Source organism: Lepus europaeus, chromosome 14 (genome assembly GCF_033115175.1).
Source record: "Lepus europaeus isolate LE1 chromosome 14, mLepTim1.pri, whole genome shotgun sequence".
In the NCBI taxonomy this organism is placed as follows: domain Eukaryota; kingdom Metazoa; phylum Chordata; class Mammalia; order Lagomorpha; family Leporidae; genus Lepus; species Lepus europaeus.
This window is the reverse complement of record NC_084840.1, coordinates 19,590,135-19,608,521: the sequence shown is the minus strand read 5'-3', so window position 1 is coordinate 19,608,521 and position 18,387 is coordinate 19,590,135. Positions and strand designations below refer to the sequence as shown.

Sequence of the window (18,387 nt, the reverse complement as noted above, 5' to 3'; positions counted from 1 at the left end):
AGCTGGGACTTGAACCAGCTCCCATACGGCATGCCGGGGTCGCAGGCTGTGGCATTACCTGCTACTCCATAGCGCTGGCCCCAGCGAGACAGCTTTATAAGGGTCTTTCAAAATGTTTGTGGAAAAGGGAGTGAAGGATACATTTGGGATGGACCTGGTAGTTAGGACGCCCGTTAAAAGGTCTGCGTCCCGTATCAGAGCGGTGGAGTTCAATCCCCAGCTCCAGCTCCCGGCTCCAGCTTCCTGCTAATGCAGACCCTGGGAGGCAGCGCTGATGGCTCCAGTGGTCGGGTTCCTGGCTCCTGGCTTCCTTCCAGCCCAGCTCCAGCCATCACAGTCATTTGAGGAGTGACCCAGCAGGTGGAAGATCTCTCTCTCTGTCTCTCTCTCTCCCTCTCCTTCCTTCTGTCTCCCTGTCACTCTTTCAAGTAAATAGATAACTAAATCCTTTTTATTGTTTTTTTTTTAAAGTTTATATTGGTACAAAAATATTTAAAATCCCTGTGAAAGTTTTTTCATGAACTTTTGGAAGACCCGTTCCAATGCATGGATTTCAAAAATATTCTCACCATAAGAGGCTCACCTGCTCCTTCCATTTTCCACGAGCTGCTCGTGGGATGCTCACGTGCGCACACATGTTTATCCGTAGTGCGAGGTGTAGGGTATCTAGGCGGATGTGAGGTGGGGCTGGGCCTGGCTCAGAGGGGCCGGGCCTGGCTCAGAGGGCCTGGCTGTGGCTCCCACAGTCCCTCTGTGCCGGCTTACGTGTCCGTGCCCGTCCGCCTTCACTCCTCCCAGGCCGTGGAGAACTTTATCTACTCCTGTGCCGGCTGCTGCGTGGCCACCTACGTCCTGGGCATCTGTGACCGACACAACGACAACATCATGCTGAAGACCACGGGCCACATGTTCCACATCGACTTCGGCCGCTTCCTGGGCCACGCCCAGATGTTCGGCAACATCAAGCGGTAAGCAGCGTGGAGGTCGGCAGAGGCAGGCGAGCGCTGGGACACAAGCAGGGGCTGGCTTCAGAGCGTGGTCCCTGGGCCGAGTGGGGCCAGTGGGGCCAGCTGCTCTCCCTCCTCGCTGGGGTCTGAGCGCAGGGAAGTGAGCCCAGCTGCAGCAGCAGGACTACCGAGCTCTCCAGGAACAGGGGTTGCTGGCTCTCCGGGGAGCAGCCAGCGCCGGATGTGGGACGTCCGTGGGATGTCCGTCTCCTGGGACCTGTTAGGATTCAAGGTGGCAAGGCAAAGAAGAAGAAAAGGTCACGCAGGCCCCGGTTCAAGTCCCAGCTGCTCCACTTCCGATCCAGCTCCCTGCTAATGCACCTGCAAGGGCAGAGGAAGATGGGCCCTCGCACCCACGTGGGAGACCCAGGAGAAGCTCCTGGCTCCTGGCTTTGGCCTGGCCCAGCCTGGCCGTTGCAGCCATTTGGGGAGTGAACCAGCGGATGGAAGACCTCTCCCTCCCTGTAGCTCTTTCAGATAAATAAATAGATAAATTTAAAAAAAAAAAAGAGAGAGAGAGAGAAGGAGAAGGAGAAGGTCAGAGAGCGCCCGTCTGTCCAGCACCATGCGGGCTGGAAGGGAGGACGCGCCCTGCCATAGCCACAGCTGGGCCTCGTCCTCTGCGCTGACCTTTGACCTCTGTGTTCCCCTTGGCCCAGGGACCGTGCCCCCTTTGTCTTCACTTCGGACATGGCGTATGTCATCAACGGGGGTGACAAGCCTTCCAGCCGCTTCCACGATTTTGTGGACCTTTGCTGCCAAGCCTACAACCTCATCCGCAAGCACACCCACCTCTTCCTCAACCTGCTGGGCCTGGTGAGGAGCCCCGCCCCTCTCGTCTTGGCCCCTGGCGCCCCCGTGCCCTGCTCCAGACGACTTCTGGGGTCCCCTCTTGGTGGAACACCTGCCGCCCCAGATGAAGGCAGGGACCCTGCCTGCCTGGGGACAGTGGTGTCCGCGTAGGTGTCTGACCCCGGCTCCCGGCCCTGGAGTTCTGTGGCCTGCCAGCCACGGCCTGCAGCGCCTGCCTTCTACCCTCCAGAAGGGCTGGAGAAGCCGGCTTTAGGTAGGGAAGCAGCAAGAATTGCCCGTTGTCACAGGCACCCTCATTCCCCCTTCCCTCTCCTTGCAGATGTTGTCCTGTGGGATCCCTGAGCTCTCAGACCTGGAGGACCTCAAGTACGTGTACGACGCCCTGAGGCCTCAGGACACGGAGGCCAACGCCACGACCTACTTCACCAGGTAACAGTGGGTGAAACAGCGCCGCCCTGCTGGCAGGGGCAGGGTGAGAGGAACGGGCAAGGCTTAGTCAGGGGTGGAGCCTGCGCCCAGCAGCGTTGGCTGGCCGCCCCGGCTTTGCTGCTGACTTACATGATCACCTTGCTTCTCACGGCACCTGTGCCAAGCTTTTGCATAGGGGTGGTAGGCGTTAGCATCGCTCTCACCCCTGTTCTCACCAGGGCACAGGCTGTGTCTCCGGGGCAGCTCAGAACAGGGGTTCCGTAATGGTCTCCAGTGCTCTGGGTCAGGCCCCTCCCCCTTGTGCAAACACAGGAGTCCGCGTCACTTTCCCTGTAGGGGACCGTGTTCTAAGGCACATGCTGTGAGCCCAAGGACATGTCTGCGTACGGATGCCTACAGTCTTGTCCTTATAGGCGACGTCTCCGTTTTACTGTGTACTCTTTGGGGAGCTTGGAGAAGTAAATTTCTCGGCTCTAATACACCTCCTCTTTGGAGCTGAAATCCCAGGAGTAAATGCCATGACCTAAGAGTGTGCCAGGCGCACGCTCTGTGAGGGCCCACCCAGGGAAGTGATGGGATCCGAGCCGCTCGGTCTCGGGAGCCAGGGACCGTGCCTTCCAACAGCGGGAGTCGGGGTCCCCGTTCTTCATCCTTTTGACCCGTCCTCCGGCACCAACAGGTTGATTGAGTCGAGCCTGGGCAGTGTGGCCACAAAGCTCAATTTTTTCATCCATAACCTGGCTCAGATGAAGTTCACGGGCTCGGATGACCGCCTGACCCTTTCCTTTGCCCCCCGAACACACACCGTCAAGAGCTCTGGCCGCATCAGTGACGTTTTTCTCTGTCGCCATGAGAAAGTCTTCCACCCCAACAAGGGCTATGTAAGTGTCTCCTCGCGCCTGACCCTCCTGCTGCCCGCTGGCCCAGATCTGGGGGTCCTGGCTGTTCCTCACCTGCCCAGTGGGGCTGACTGAGCCAGCCCGGGCCGCCTGCCTCTCCCCTGCCCAGCTCAGGGAGTGGAGCTGCATGGTCTTCCCTCTGGGGCAAAGGCCCAACCTTTCAGATTCCTGCCTGTGTGCGGCCATTGTCTCCATCTGTGCTGGAGACGCTCTGCCCTCTTCCTTCCGGAGTCGCTCACTGTGCCCCCTCACCTGCCCCTTCGCCGGGTGCAGGGCGTCTGGTGGGTTTCCTCCAAGGTTTGGGCCTTTGCAGATATACGTGGTGAAGGTGATGCGAGAGAGCGCCCACGAGGCCACCTACATCCAGCGCACGTTTGAGGAGTTCCAGGAGCTGCACAACAAGCTGCGGCTGCTCTTTCCTTCTTCCCTCCTGCCCAGGTAGCCGTCCCCACCACTCAGCACGGAGTGACTCTGGGGAGGAAGCAGGAGTGGGGCTCTGAGCAGGGCCACAGCGGCCCCTTTAGACTATAAAGATGCACCTGCTGTACTGGGCCTGGTACTGCATTCCGTAGCACGAGCTCCCCCTGCTGGCCAGACTCTCCGGACTCCAGCCTTGACAACAAGGGCCCACCTGCTGGGGCAGGGAAGCGGGCGGGTTGATTGGATCTGAAGGTGTTCCTGATCATTTAAAGACTTAAAGCTGTTTCTCAAATGGGTAGTCAAGAACGTGGAAGATCTATGCAGCAGAATATTTAGCATTAAACAGAAGGAAATGCGGGCACTTGCTCCAACATGGAAGAGCCTTGAGACCTTGTGCTCGACAAGCCCGCCACGGACAGCTGACTGACGCTATTATTCCACTTATCTGGGTTACCCAGCATAGAGGCAGAGAACAGATGGTGGCTGCCACGCCGAGGGGAGTTTAGAACGTGGAGTCGTGGTTTTGCAGGATGCGCAGTGGGAGTGTGCTGGCGCCTGCCACTCAAACATGGCCGATGCACTGTTCTGTGTATTTTCCCATCTTTTTTTTTTTTTTTAAAGGATTTTTCACGTTTTTATATCGATGGGAGCCCCCAAGGCACCTATGGGGAGCCACAGGCCTCTACTCAGCTGTTCGTTTTCTGGTCTGGGGTCCTAGGAAGTGTTAGCCCAGGGCGCAGGTTGGAGCCAGGGGACACTGGGGCGAGGGACAGTCCCTGGGAAGGGAGGCTGCTGGGGCACAGGGCTGCAGGATAGACGCCTAAGCAGAGTGTGAGTCAAGCCTGCTGTCTTTGTTTCCTTCCTCCCCGTCGCCCCCTGCGCCCACGGCCCACCCTGCCACGCCAGCTTCCCCAGCCGCTTCGTGATTGGCCGCTCCCGGGGCGAGGCGGTGGCCGAGCGGCGCAAGGAGGAGCTGAACGGCTACATCTGGCACCTGATCCACGCTGCCCCCGAGGTGGCCGAGGTGGGTGGGTGCTCCCCTGTTCCTGGCCGGCCCGGCTGCTGGCAGCGGAGGGGGAGGCACGGCGAGGGAGGAAGGGTCTGGAGCCTGCCTGGGATGCAGGGAAGACTTGGGTCTGCAGGGTTGGGGAGGAGGAAGGTGGGAAGCAGTGCGCGGTCAGGCACGGGAACTCGACCCCAGGGATGGCAGCGATCGATCGGAGCCTGAGGAAGGGGCTCTTCTCTAGGAAAGGAGAGATGTGTGAGGGCCGAGTGTGTGCAGCCACTTAGCTCTGTCTCGATCATAGCAGTAATCTTACAGCGGCCCAAAGGGAGTCGTCAGGAATCCCTTACTTCAAGAAACCTTCGACCCCAGCTTCCGTGTTCCCTCCGTTTGTCCATACGCAAGCATGGGCTTTACAGCTTCGTCGTGCTCTGAGGCTGGGACAGAATCCTCCTTTCCCTTAAAGTTAATACATCTGAGAGGCAGGGGGAGAGCGTCCTTTCGCTGGTTTGCTCCTCAAAGCCAGGAGCCGGGACCTCAGTCCAGGTCCCAGGGTGTGCACTGGCAGGAAGGAGCTGGCGCTGGGTGTTGAACCCGGCACTCCGAGGGGGCACGCGGACATCGTAACTGGCGCCTTAGCCGCTGAGCCGGACGCCCGCCCCCGTAGCCTCTCAGTCTGCAGCGAGGTTTTCCTTTGGTTATCGGGCCGCTGTGGGACTGAGGCGTGGCCTTGTTTGTGCTTGCGTCCCAGAGTGATCTGGTCTACACCTTCTTCCACCCGCTGCCCCGGGATGAGAAGGCTGCAGGCACCAGCGCGGCTCCCAAGTCCTCAGGTACAGCCTTCCTCGGAGCCACTCCCCTGCCCCCTCCTGGCCTGGTCTCCGGCTCCCCTGTATTCTGTCCAGGGAGCGGGGTTTCCTGGGGTCCACAGCTGCTTGTCTGGCATCAGCAGAGGGTGCCTGTCCCACCCTCACGCTGGCCAGCCCCAGCCAACCCGGAGCCATGACCCAGACTCCACTGGTGGCAGCTGGACGTGGAGAGACCCCTGGCCGGCGCCTCACTGCGGACCCTCCTCATTTCCTGTGACTCTACAGATGGCACGTGGGCCCGGCCCGTCGGGAAGGTGGGAGGAGAGGTGAAGCTGTCCATCTCCTACAAAAACAACAAGCTCTTCATCATGGTGATGCACATTCGTGGCCTGGTGAGTGCGCCTGCAGCCCCACGCGCTTGCACTCTCATCTGCTGCTCCTTGGCCAGAGCTCTTCCCCCACAGAGGCCACAGAGGGTCAGGCCACCAGGCCAGGCGATGCGAGACACCGCTTCTCACTAGCGGTGGTCTTTGGCAAGTATCCGGTTATTCCAGCCTCGTTATAACGTGGACGCTAGGACTTACCTCTCAGGGTTGGTACGGAGGTTAAAGAGGGGGACGCGTGTCATGCCTGGTGTTATGGGGCAATTCTGGTTCTTGTTACGAGGGAGAGGCCCAAGGGAGTTACCGCCCGGTACAGTGACCAGGCAGCCACATGACAGCCTTCCAGCATAGTTGCTAACTTTGTAGGGTCAGTGGTAAAGTCTGTGAATGGAGGAGGAACTGTTACTGAGTACGGCACTTTGTTGGGCATTTTGTGCAGGCTGGGGCAGTGGGATGCAGCAGGGGGAGCATGAGTCAGAGAGCATTGATTTCACTCACACCATCATTCAGTCATTCAACAAATGTTCATTGAGGGTTTTTTTTTTTAAGACTTATTTTTTTGAGGGGCAGAGTTACAGAGAGAGAAAGGTCTTCCATCTGCTGGTTCACTCCCCAAATGGCTGCAACGGCCAGTGCTGGGTGAATTCGAAGCCAGGAGCTTCTTCCAGGTCTCCCACATGGGTGCAGGGGCCCAAGCACTTGGGCCATCTCCTGCTGCTTTCCCAGGTGCATTAGCAGGGAGCTGTATCAGAAGTGGAGCAGCCAGGACTTGAACTGGTGCCCATGTGGGATGCTGGCTTCACGGAGTGTTTGCTCTATGCTGGGCACTGATGTGGGGAAAAACGAAACAAAACCCTTGTCCTGGAGCGCTCACATGCTGATAGGAAAGGCAGAGAAGTAAACCTGGAGCATGGCAGACGGTGCTGAGAGCTGCAGGCAGAACGCAGGTCGGGCAGTGTGCGCAGGGAGCGCCACAAACAAGGCAGGGCCGGGGGTCGCGGGGCTGTGTCTGTACGTCTGAGAGAAGAAGACTGTTCCGAGCAGACCGAGTGGGACGTCCCAGAAGCACTGGGGATGGTGCCTGCATGGCCAGCGTCAGGATCTGCAAAGGCCCAGGGGCCGGAGCCGGTGATGGAGCCAGGGGACAGGAGCAGGTGGCGAGGTAGGGGAGGGCGTGGTGGGCTTAGGCCTGGGCAGACCCTGGCTCCTCCCCTGGATGCCACGGGAGTCCCTGAGGGCTCTGCGCAGAGTGTGGCATGCTCTGACGCGTTACGGCGTCAGGCTGAGTGAATCATGGGTGGCTGGCCTTGGCCGGCGCCGCGGCTCACTAGGCTAATCCTCCGCCTTGCGGCGCCGGCACACCGGGTTCTAGTCCCGGTCGGGGCGCCGGTTCTGTCCCAGCTGCCCCTCTTCCAGGCCAGCTCTCTGCTGTGGCCAGGGAGTGCAGTGGAGGATGGCCCAAGTGTTTGGGCCCTGCACCCCATGGGAGACCAGGATAGGCACCTGGCTCCTGCCATCGGATCAGCGCGGTGTGCTGGCCGCAGCGCGCCTACCGCGGCGGCCATTGGAGGGTGAACCAACGGCAAAAGGAAGACCTTTCTCTCTGTCTCTCTCTCACTGTCCACTCTGCCTGTCAAAAAAAAAAAAAAAATTAATGGGTGGCTGGCCTTGAGCAAGCACCTGAATCCCTCTGACTCATGTCCCCACCTCTTAAGGGTTCAGGGGACTCAATGACAAGAGATGGAGAGGATGGTGGGCTGGCAGGAAGATGCCCGGGGACGCAAGGGTTCACTCAAAACCCCAGGGCTGTGGTGCAGCAGGTTAACGCCCTGGCCTGAAGCGCCAGTATCCCATATGGGCGCCGGTTCAAGACCCGGCTGCTCCACTTCCGATCCAGCTCTCTGCTACAGCCTGGGAAAGCAGTGGAGGATGGCCCAAGGTCTTGGGCTCCTGCACCCGTGTGGGAGACCCGGAGGAAGCTCCTGGCTTCTGGCTTCAGATTGGTGCAGCTCTAGCCATTGCAGCCAACTGGGGAGTGAACCACTGGATGGAAGACCTCTCTCTCTGCCTCTCCTTTCTCTGTATAACTCTGACTTTCAAATAAATAAATAAATCTTAAAAAAAAAAAAAAAGGGCATCGGATCCAGAGCCCGGACTTGTTGCAACAGGCCATTCAGCCGATAGTTTATGGGGATCCCTTGCCTTCTCGTGACGGGTCTCCTGGAGACAGTGGAGAAGCAGGTGGAAGCCAGGTGTGGGAGCGAGCGTGGGTGACGGTGCTCACAGGCACGTGGAGGCAGAGATAGGAGAATCTTCATCTTTACTTCTCTTGTAGCAACTGCTCCAGGATGGGAATGACCCTGACCCCTACGTGAAGATATACCTCCTTCCCGACCCTCAGAAAACCACCAAGAGGAAAACCAAAGTGGCCCGGAAAACCTGCAACCCCACCTACAATGAGATGGTGCGTGGGGGCGGGCCAGCCAGCTCACCCATCTTGGGAGGTGAAGTTGGCCAGGAACAGGGCCAGGCTCACCGACCGCTCACCCGCGGCTGCCAAGTGTCAGAGTAGTCACTGCCTGTCCCCTGAACGTAAAACTGGCTGACCCTGGGGGTTGGGACTGCACAGTTGGGCCTGGGAGCCTGCTGGCCCTGTGCTGAAATCGAACAGTGGCCCCGATAACAAGCCCTCAGCGGCTTGAACTCTGTGCCTAGAAGGAGTTTAAGACCACTCTTGGCCCCTCGGGGCCTTGCGTGTTCCCCCGGACTCTGCAGGGTTGGGGGACAGAACCCGCGGGCGTCCGCGCTGCCCTGGCCCTGTTTCCCCCTCACCACAGCCTGTCTCCCGGCCCTGTGCAGCTGGTGTACGACGGGATCCCCAAGGGAGACCTGCAGCAGCGGGAGCTCCAGCTGAGCGTGCTGAGCGAGCAGGGCTTCTGGGAGAACGTGCTGCTCGGCGAGGTGCACATCCGCCTGCGGGAGCTCGACCTGGCCCAGGAGAAGACCGGCTGGTTCGCGCTGGGATCTCGGAGCCCGGGGACCTGAGGAGCCCGGCACCCTGCCTGGGGGACAGGAGACTCCCCGGCGCAGCTCCTCCTCCCGCCCCACGAGGGCGCGGGGCCCTGGGCTGGTGTGCCCTGGGCCAGGGAGGGCCCGGCTCTGCTGCCCCTACCTCTGCAGAGCCCACGGGGTGCAGCAGTGAGGGGCAGCGTTGTTTTAAGTTTACCTTGTGTCAAGGGAGCAATGCCTGGTGTGGGTGTGTGCGGGTGGGCTGGATGACGTCACGTTTGCGGAGGGAGGGGTGAATAGCTTTTATTTTTATTTTTAAAGAATGAAATGGTAACGTGGTCCTGACTGGGACAGGAAGCCTCGCAGGAAGGGCCGTGGCCGTCCGTGGCCGTCCGTGGCAGCAGGCGAGGAAGGCCTTTGGACGTTTTGTATGGCTAAGGTTCTTACTGGACTTTTCTCCAGGTTTCTGCTTTCTGTTTTTCTAGCTCCAGGAATGATGTGGGGAGGGGCCCAGTGGGTCCTCAGCCGGAGCCTCCCGTCTCCAAGGGCAGGTCGCAGAGGGCGGGAGGGCTGCCCGTGCCAGACTGACGCCGGCAGTCGCTGGGCCTTTGTGATTTTGCCTCCAAAGGAGAGCAGTGCCATCCCTGTGTGTAAGGGAGGGAGGGCCTTCCTCGCGGGGGGGGGGGGGGGGGGCGGCCTCCCCCTAGGGTCCCCCACCCCGCGCTGGACGCTGTCTTCTCCCCCAACCCCTGCTGGGGGCCGTTGGTCCCTGCGGATACGCTGGGGTGCTCCCCCATAGCTCTCTCCCTCGTTTTCTCCCCGGGGACAGAACACCGCCTCAGCCCTCAGATGGAGTCTCTCCCGGGGCATCGTGCCAGCGTGGCCAGAAAGTTCTAGAACGTTCTCCTCCTCACACTCCCCTTCTTTCCCCCAAACTCCTTTCCTCACACTTTTTATAAGGATTTCTCTCCTTCTGTGGGGCCATAAACCAATGTAGCCTGGAGGCAAGGCCGGGGAGGGGCTTCTGTCACACCTGTAGTTTCCCAGGTGGTCTCCTTGCCAGGAGCTGGAAGGGGGAGACTGGGTCTCTTCACTCTCTACCAGATGGGTTTTAAATTTGCTCTTGTGTTTCACTCCAAAGGGTTGTCTTGCTTGGAAAAAAAAAAAAAAAAAAAAGCAGGGAGAGACTTTGAACTTGATGTTAACTGTTAAAAGAGGAGTGATCTGGGGAGAGTTGTCAAACAGGGGTGTTCTGAAACCCGACCCCCCCCCCCCCCCAGCTCCCTCCGTGCTGACTCATTCCGTACCTGGGAAGCCAGGGCAGCTCCTTCCTTCTAAGAGTGCTGGGGGAGGCTGGCTGCCGGGGCCGGGGCTGGGGCTGGGGGCCGGGGAGCGGGCAGTCGGGGGAGCTTTTCCAAAGCAGTGGACCACAGCCGCGTTACTGGCTCTTTGGCCTGTAGCGCGTTTCATTCTGCCCTCTGTGCTCCTGAGCTGAAGACGTCCCAGTCCTGTACCCACTTCCCGACCCCTCGTATCTCCTACTTTGTCTGGAATTGTATTTTCTAATAAATGACATTTGAGAAAAACAAATACCACTTCCAACACTGGTCGACATTTAACTGTTCAGACTAAAGCGTCTTCGTACAGCGTTTCACAGGTGGGGGATGGGTATAGGCCCTAATGCACTGCACTGGACAATTGTTTTTTTCTTTAAGATTGATTGATTGATTGATTTGAAAGGCAGAGATCTCAATCCTCCATCTGCTGGTTCACTCCCCAAATGCTCACAACACTCAGGGCTGGGCCAGGCTGCAGCCAGGAGCTAGGAGCTCCATCCGGGTCTCCCATGTGGGTAGCAGGGAGCCAAGGACTTGGGCCATCATCCGCTGCTTTTCCAAGTGCATTAGCAGGGAGCTGGATGGGAAACAGAGCAGCCAGGACTTGAACTGGAGCTCCAATATGGGATGCCAGCATTACAAGTGGCGGCTTAACTCACTGCACCATCACACTGGCCCTGTCGGCAATGTTTCATGCGATCCCTGTGCTGATGCAGTGTCTTAGGGTTTTCAGTGCCTTAATCCACATGATGCCATTTTTTTCGGAAGGCAGATATGGCTCAGTCAGTAATTCTGCCAACAGTTAGTGTGGATCAGTGCTACCTGTTGGCACACCTGCATTCACAAAGAATGCAACGTGGAAGACGCCCCTGGAGTCCCGTACTGGCCCTGTGCTAGGTACCAGGCTGGGGGGTCACAGCAGCAAATTAAGATCATCCTCTGGGGCTGGCACTGTGGCGTAGTGCTGGTTCAAACCCCAGCTGCTCCACTTCCGATCCAGCTCCCTGCTAATGTGCCTGGGAAAGCAGAGGAAGATGGCCCAAGTGCTTGAGTCCCTGCACCCACAAGGGAGACCAAGAAGCTCCTGGCTTTGGACGGGCCCAGCTCCAGCCCTTGCAACCATTTAGAGAGTAAACCAGAGGATGAAAGCTCGCTTGCTCTCTCTCCCTCTGTAACTGTAACTTTCAAATAAATAAAGCTTAGGGGAAAAAAGACCCTCTCTGCCCTTAAGTGTACCTATCGCCTAGTGATGTCCTGCCAGCCCCATTTACAATCTCTGACCTTGGCACCTGAGCCTCAGCTGGGGGATGGAGGTGATGTGACCCCTGTTTTACTGGCAGCTTTCAAGGTGCTTACTGGGGAGTCGGGTTTCATGCCAGGAGGTCTTCTGGGGTGTCCAGGTAGGAGGGGTCACCTGCTGACTTCCCAGGAGGCTGTGAGGCACCACCATTCCAGGCAGGTCCCTGTGGAGCACTCTAAAGTTAGAACTTGAATCTGGCGAGAGGCTTAGTGAGGGATAGTTCGTGGCCAAATGGGGTAGAACTCTGAACCCGGCTGAGGGAGTAAGCAAGGGGGGTTACCCCGGAGAGGAGAAACCAAAGAAGCCCAGGGGTTTTCAGAGTTCAAAGAGAGGAGGGAAAAAAAAATGAAAGCCCGACCTGCTGGGACAGGGGTGGGGGCAGGGAGGATGAGTTTGGAGTTGAAAGGTCAGAAATGAGGCAGCATTTTCTGGGGTGGGGGTGGGGAGAGGGAATTCTGGTAGCTGGAACTCGGCTGACACATCTGATCGATTCAGCAGACAGCACAGCTGGCCTCCCCGGCCAGACAAAGGCTCAGGCGCTGTGCTTGCTGGGAACAGAAGGCGGGTCCTGTGCAGGGAGGCCGACAGTGACAGCGCAGGGGGCGGGGCAGAGTGGGACACTGGGGCTTCAAAAAGTTCAGGGAAAAACTGGAATTAAGAGGTTAAGTTTATTTTGGTTCAATTATTTTGAAATTCTTGTATGCAATTTCCCTGAATTTTTTGAGTGTTAGTCAATCAGAACTCTGGGTTTTTAGTGTGATGGAGCTGCCATTCCAGTGTTTTGAGAAACACACTGCCACCCTCCACTTTGTTTTATTCTTTTTTTTTTTTTTTAGATCTTATTTATTTGAGAGGCAGAGAGAAAGGTCCTCCATCTGCTGGTTCACTCCCCAAATGGCCAAGCGGATCAGGAGCCAGGAGTTTCTTCCGGGTCTCCCATGCAGGTGCAGGGGCCCAAGCACTTGGGCCATCTTCTACTGCTATCCCAGGCCATAGCAGGAACTGGATCAGAAGAGGAGCCCATATGGGATGCCAGCGCTGCAGGCAGAGGCTTAGCCATAGCACTGGCCCCTATTTATCTTTTTTTTTAAAAGATTTATTTGAAGGAGTTACACAGAGAGATTCTCCATCCACTGGTTCCCTCCCCAGATGGCTGCAACAGCCAGGACTGAAATGGGTCTCCCACATGGGTGGTAGGGGCCCTCTTCCTCCACTGAATTTCCCAGGCCACCAGCAGGGAACCAGATTGGAAGTGGAGCAGCCAAGAGACAAACAGGCACCCACACGGATGCCAGCACCGCTGCTGTATCTACTATGCCATATGTTGGGCCCCCTCCATTTTTTTTTGTTTGTTTGTTTAAGATTTATTTATTTGAAAGGTAGAGTTAGAAAGAGATGTACAGGCAGAGATCTTCCATCTGCTGGTTCACTCCCCAGATGGCCACAACGGCCAGAGCTGGGCTGATCCGAAGGCAGGAGCCAGGAGCTTCCTCTAGGTCTCCCACATGGGTGCAGGTACCCAAGGACTTGGGCCATCTTCTACTGCTTTCCCAGGCCATTAGCAGAGAGCTGGAGCAGCCAGGACTTGAACCAGTGCCATATGGGATGCCAGCATGGCAGGCCAGGGCTTTACCTGCTACAGCACAGCATAGCACCACACCGGCCCTCCCTCCCCCCGCCCCCGTTTTAAAAGATCATTCTGGTTGCTGTTTGAAACAAGAATGGAAGTAGAAGGGAGGGCTATGGTAACAGTCTAACAGGATAATGATGATTGCCTGGAGATGGTGGAAGATGTTCAAACTCTGAATAAACTGGACTGTGAAGGTAGAGCCTGGAGGGCTTCTTGGGGGGCAGGTGTGTCTCCCAAGCGTGGGACTCAGCGGGTGGGTGAAGAGTGCACTGGAGGCATTATTGAGGTGGGGAAGGGGCCGGGTGGAGCTGAGTCAAGATTTTTGTTCAGGGGTCAGTGCTGTGGCATAGCAGGTAAGGCCGCCGCCTGCATCCAACATGGGTGCCTGTTCATGTCCTGGTTGCTTCACTTCCGATCCTGCTTCCTCCTGATAGCCTGGGAAAACAGCAAAAGATGACCCAAGTGCTTGGGCCCCCGCTCCCATGTGGGAGACCCAGAGGAGGCTCCTGGCTTCAGTCTGGCCCAGCCCTGGCTGTTTGTGGCCTTCAGGAAAGTGAGCCAGCTGAAGGATCTCTTTCTTTCTCTCTCTCTGTCCCTCTGTAACTGACTTTTTATTTTTTTTTTTAAGATTTATTTATTTGAAAGTAAGAGTTAGACAGAGAAAGGAGAAGTAGAGAGAGAGAGAGGTCTTCCATCCACTAGTCCACTCCCCAACTGGCCGCAATACTGGAGCCAAGAGCCGATCTGAAGCCAAGAGCCAGGAGCCTCCTCCAGGTCTCCCACTTGGGTGCAGGGGTCCAAGGACTTGAGCCATCTTCCACTGCTTTCCCAGGCCATAGCAGAGAGCTGGATTGGAATTGGATCAGCTGGGTCTTGAACCGGCGCCCATATGGGATGCTGGTGCCTCAGGCCAGGGCGTTAACCCGCTGTGCCACAGCGCCGGCCCCTGTAACTAACTTTCAAAGGAATATGTCTTTAAGAAGATTTTTGTTCTGGTCATGATAAATGTGAGCCAGCTGACAGAGATCCATGTGGGGATGTAGTGGGGTGGAATCTGAATCCTGAAGGGGAGGCCTATTTGGGTTTGGATCATGGCAATCCTCAGCCTCTGGGTGGCATTTCATTCCATGGGCTGGGCCAGACCATCTAGGCTAGGAGAAAAGACGGGGACAGAAGGAGACCAACACAGAAGAGGGAGAGGAGGAGCAGGACCCACCGCTGAAACTGGGACCATACAGAAAAGACACAGGCTCGGCGCCCAGGGCTGCTGAAGCGGGATCACAGAGCGCATGGCTTAAACATCAGACGCGCACGTCTCGGCGCTCTGGGGATGCGAGTGCCAGAGGAACAGGCAGCAGCATGCGGGCTGTGTGGGAGACGGCTCCTCGCCCCTCCCACCCTCTGGTGCTGGGTGAGCAATCTTGGGCTTTCCCTGGCTTAGGGATGCATCGCCCTGGCCTCTGCTGTCTCGTTCACGTCACATCCTCCCTGTGTGCACGTGCGGGGCTGGGGCTAGCTTTCCCCCTTTGAGGGGGACACTGTCATTCTGGACTAGGGCCCACCCTAATGACCTCATCTTAACGGGATCACCTGCAAAGGATCTGCTTCCACATAGGGTCACCTGCACAGGCCCTGCAGGTTAGGACCCCAACACCTTCTGGGGCACAGTTCAACCCCTCGTAATAGAGTCTGGAAGTGGCATCGTGCCCTTGGTGGCCTCGATGAGACCAAGTGGAGACAAGGGGGGATGAAGGCCACATTTGGTTGAAGAAAGAATAGGTGGGAAGGAAGCAGAGGCCATGACCACAGGCAACTCGAGAAACTGAGCTGTGGTGGTGCAGGAACTCGGAGGAGCACAAACCCAAGTGGGTTTTTTGGTTTTTTAATACTTAAGATAGATGATATGGGGCCAGTGCTGTGGCGTAGTGGGATAAAGCCGCCGCCTGCAGTGCCGGCATCCCATATGGGTGCTGGTTCGAGTCCCGGCTGCTCCACTTCTGATCCAGCTCTCTGCTATGGCCTGGGAAAGCAGTAGAAGATGGCCCAAGTCCTTGGGACCCTGTACCCATGTGGGAGACCGGAAGAAGCTCCTGCTCCTGGCTTCGGATCAGTGCAGTTTCAGCTGTTGCGGCCAACTGGGGAGTGAACCAGCGGATCGAAGACCTTTCTCTCTCTGTAGCTCTTTCAAGGAAACAAAGTAAATCTTAAAAAAAAAAAAAAAAAAAAAAGATATGAAGCTGTGTTACTGTGAATAATGTACCAGTGAGAAAAACTTGTAGGTTACAGGAAAGAACAGAAGACCCGGCCAGAGTTCCTGGAGGGCGAGAGGACGGGGTCAGGGGCTCCTTGGCTGTGGCGGGAATGAGAGCAGAACGGTAGGCCCCGACGCAGGTGGACTGGGTGGGGAAAGCTGAGGTGGTTTATAGAAATTGTCTCGCTCAAGGCCGGCGCCGCGGCTCACTAGGCTAATCCTCCGCCTTGCGGCGCCGGCACACCGGGTTCTAGTCCCGGTCGGGGCACCGATCCTGTCCCGGTTGCCCCTCTTCCAGGTCAGCTCTCTGCTGTGGCCCTGGAGTGCAGTGAAGGATGGCCCAAGCGCTTGGGCCCTGCACCCCATGGGAGACCAGGAGAAGCACCTGGCTCCTGCCATCGGATCAGCGCGGTGCGCTGGCTGCAGCGCGCCTACCACGGCGGCCATTGGAGGGTGAACCAACGGCAAAAGAAGACCTTTCTCTCTGTCTCTCTCTCACTGTCCACTCTGTCAAAAGTAAAAATAAAGAAAGAAAGAAAGAAAGAAAGAAAGAAAGAAAGAAAGAAAGAAAGAAAGAAAGAAAGAAATTGTCTCGCTCTTCTCAATGAAGTTATGAACTATGGCTCCAGGTCAAGAGCATGTACTTACGGAGAAGGCAGGAAATGAGGAAAGAGGTGTTGTGAGCCGTCTCGGGGGTAGGACAAGCGAAGCTATTGGGATCTGTGGTGGGAGGTCTGGCACTGCTATGATTCCTTGTCGGTCGCCAGGCACAGGAAGTGAAGCGGACGGCACGGCTGAGTGGTTTGTTCCCAGCACTGATGGGTGGAGAGGGTGTGGACAGTGTAGGCCGGAAGCTGGTTTCACGAGGTTAGGGATTTGCCAGAGACCCTGGAGTAGATGGTCCAGAGAATAAAGGGTCTTAATGAGGGGACAGTTCCTTTTTTTCTTTCTTTAAAGATTTATTTATTTGAAAGGCAAAGTTACAGAGAGGCGCAGAGAGAGAGAGGTCTTCCATCTGCTGGTTCACTCCCCAAATGGCTGCAACGGCCAGAGCTGCACTGATCCAAAGCCAGGAGCCAGGAGCCTCCTCCGGGTCTCCCACACAGGTGCAGGGGCCCAAGGACTTGGGCCATCTTCTACTGCTTTCCCAGGACATAGCAGAGAGCTGGATCGAAAGTGGGGCAGCCAGGACTAGAACCGGCGCCCATGTGGGATGCCGGCACTGCAGGCAGCAGCTTTACCTGTTTCGCGACAGCGCCGGCAAGGGGACAGTTTCAGTACTGGATGGAGGAAGGAAGGGGAGAGGGAGATGGATCCCAAAACAGTGGCAATGGCAAGGTCTGCGGTCTCCCAGACTGTGCGGCTGAAAGGCTCTGGGCCAGGGAGCTGCAGGCAGGAGGTGGAAGGCAGAATGTGGGAAACTTGGGAACCAGATCTTGGAGATGTGTTGCCTCTGAAAGACAGGCAGGAGCCGAGAACCCTCCCTCTCCGGCCTGGTCCACAGGTTACCGCCAGCAGGCCTGAGGCCTTCATCTCCTGCAGGGCCAGTCAGCCTGCCAGGCCAGCTGGCCTGTGGCCATTGGAGGCACCGGCTCAGGTAGGCTGGGTCCCCCACGCTCTCCCCAAGGCAAAGTCACACCTTCTCACGATTTCAAAGCTTTCTGATTGCACTTGTTCCCCTAGAACAACCTCCGAGGTCAGGGAGAATGAAACCATGCATCTGACGGCCAGATGGGGGAGGGAGGCCCACTCACACGCTCTGAGGAACTGTTTTCAGGGGTGGGTGCTCACACCCCACCTTGGAGGGCCTGGGTTCAAGTCCCGGATCTGCTGCTGCTTTCAGCTTCCTAATGCGCCCTGTGGGAGGCAGCAGGTGATGGCTCCAGTGTTTGGGTCCCTGTCACTCACGTCGGCGACCCAGACTGAGTACTGGCTTCCGGGCTTCAGCCTGGCTCAGTCCTGGCAGTTGCATGAATTTGAGGAGTGAGCCACCAGTGGAAAGTTCTCTCTTTCAAATAAGTAAAAATTATTAAACAAAATTGTTTTCAGGGTCATGTGGTGTCCATAGTGACAAAGCAAGGAGTGGACTGAAAGGCTGGGGCATAAGGGAGCTGCGATGACAGTATCATTGCGGCCGTCTGGGAAGTGAACCAGCTGACGGGAGACCTCTCTCTGCCTTTGAAATCAATCGGGGCGTAGCTGAGGCACAGTAGGTTAATCCTCCGCCTGCAGTGCCGGCATCCCATATGGGTGCCGGTTCTAGTCCCAGTTGCTCCTCTCCTGATCCAGCTCTCTGCTGTGGCCCGGGAGGGGAGTGGAAGATGGCCCAAGTCCTTGCGCCCCTGCACCCACATGGGAGACCCAGAAGAAGCTCCTGGCTCCTGGCTTTGGTTCAGCTCGGCGCAGCTCCAACCGTCGAGGCCATTTGGGGAGTGAACCAGTGGATGGAAGACCTCTCTCTGTCTCTCCCTCTCACTGTCTGTAACTCCACCTCTCAAATAAATAAATAAAATCTAAAAAAAAAAAAAAAATCAATCTTAGAAAAAAATAAAACCTGGCTGGGTGGGATCAAGTCTGGCCGGGAGGCTCAGCTGAGGCTGGAAGGAGACGTTGACATTTGAGTTGAACGTTGAAGCGTGGGTCCCGGGGAACGATGCGAGCAGAAGTCGGGCCGTGGACTCCGGCCAAACTCTCCACAGGGAATCGGACTCGGCAACCGCCAGCCACATTTTTCCCGGGATAACGTGTTGTACCCGTGGGTCTGGCCGCTCGGGACACACAGGCGAGCCGGGAGGCGCACCGGAGGGTGCCCAGGCCCGGGGGACCAAGTCGCGGGTCCCCGCTGCGGCTTCGTGCGCCCCGCCACGCCCACAGGGAGGCCCGGCCCGCGGCACGCACAGCTCCACCTGCGTGGGTCTGCGCGTGGGAAACGCGCGCTACCAACCACCTACGCGGACTGCGACACGGCTCCACGCCACAAACAAGCCCCTCACTGAACTCCGCCGGAACCGGCGCGGAACCGGCGCGGGGGACGCCTCCGCCGCTTCGGAACCCTCGCCCTCCCCACGCCGAGGCGCGGCCTCGCGGGAGCCCACGG

The 18,387-nt window shown here is 57.4% G+C and overlaps 1 protein-coding gene and 1 long non-coding RNA gene across 5 annotated transcripts in view; one reads left to right on the top strand and one right to left on the bottom strand.

Moving 5' to 3' along the window:
* The window catches only part of PIK3C2B (phosphatidylinositol-4-phosphate 3-kinase catalytic subunit type 2 beta), a 66,240-nt gene extending 56,777 nt beyond the window's left edge, over window positions 1-9,463 (top strand). For both annotated transcript variants that reach the window (XM_062211654.1, XM_062211655.1), the window contains exons 24-33: window positions 799-968; window positions 1,667-1,823; window positions 2,140-2,249; window positions 2,929-3,130; window positions 3,462-3,586; window positions 4,475-4,592; window positions 5,323-5,404; window positions 5,666-5,772; window positions 8,099-8,227; window positions 8,623-9,463. In XM_062211654.1, coding sequence (XP_062067638.1) covers window positions 799-968; window positions 1,667-1,823; window positions 2,140-2,249; window positions 2,929-3,130; window positions 3,462-3,586; window positions 4,475-4,592; window positions 5,323-5,404; window positions 5,666-5,772; window positions 8,099-8,227; window positions 8,623-8,808 — 1,386 coding nt within the window. In that variant the 3' untranslated portion in view covers window positions 8,809-9,463. The remainder of the gene's footprint in view (window positions 1-798; window positions 969-1,666; window positions 1,824-2,139; window positions 2,250-2,928; window positions 3,131-3,461; window positions 3,587-4,474; window positions 4,593-5,322; window positions 5,405-5,665; window positions 5,773-8,098; window positions 8,228-8,622) is intronic.
* Window positions 888-18,137, bottom strand: LOC133774012 (uncharacterized). 3 transcript variants are annotated; one of them, XR_009867995.1, is made up of 3 exons: window positions 17,845-18,137; window positions 15,939-16,178; window positions 888-1,224 (listed from the first exon to the last, which is right to left on the bottom strand). It is a non-coding gene; the product is annotated as an uncharacterized LOC133774012 (long non-coding RNA). The 3 variants fall into 3 exon arrangements; XR_009867994.1 differs by lacking the exon at window positions 888-1,224 and adding an exon at window positions 13,096-13,474; XR_009867996.1 differs by lacking the exon at window positions 888-1,224 and adding an exon at window positions 14,499-15,242.
* Between the last annotated feature and the right edge of the window lie 250 nt (window positions 18,138-18,387).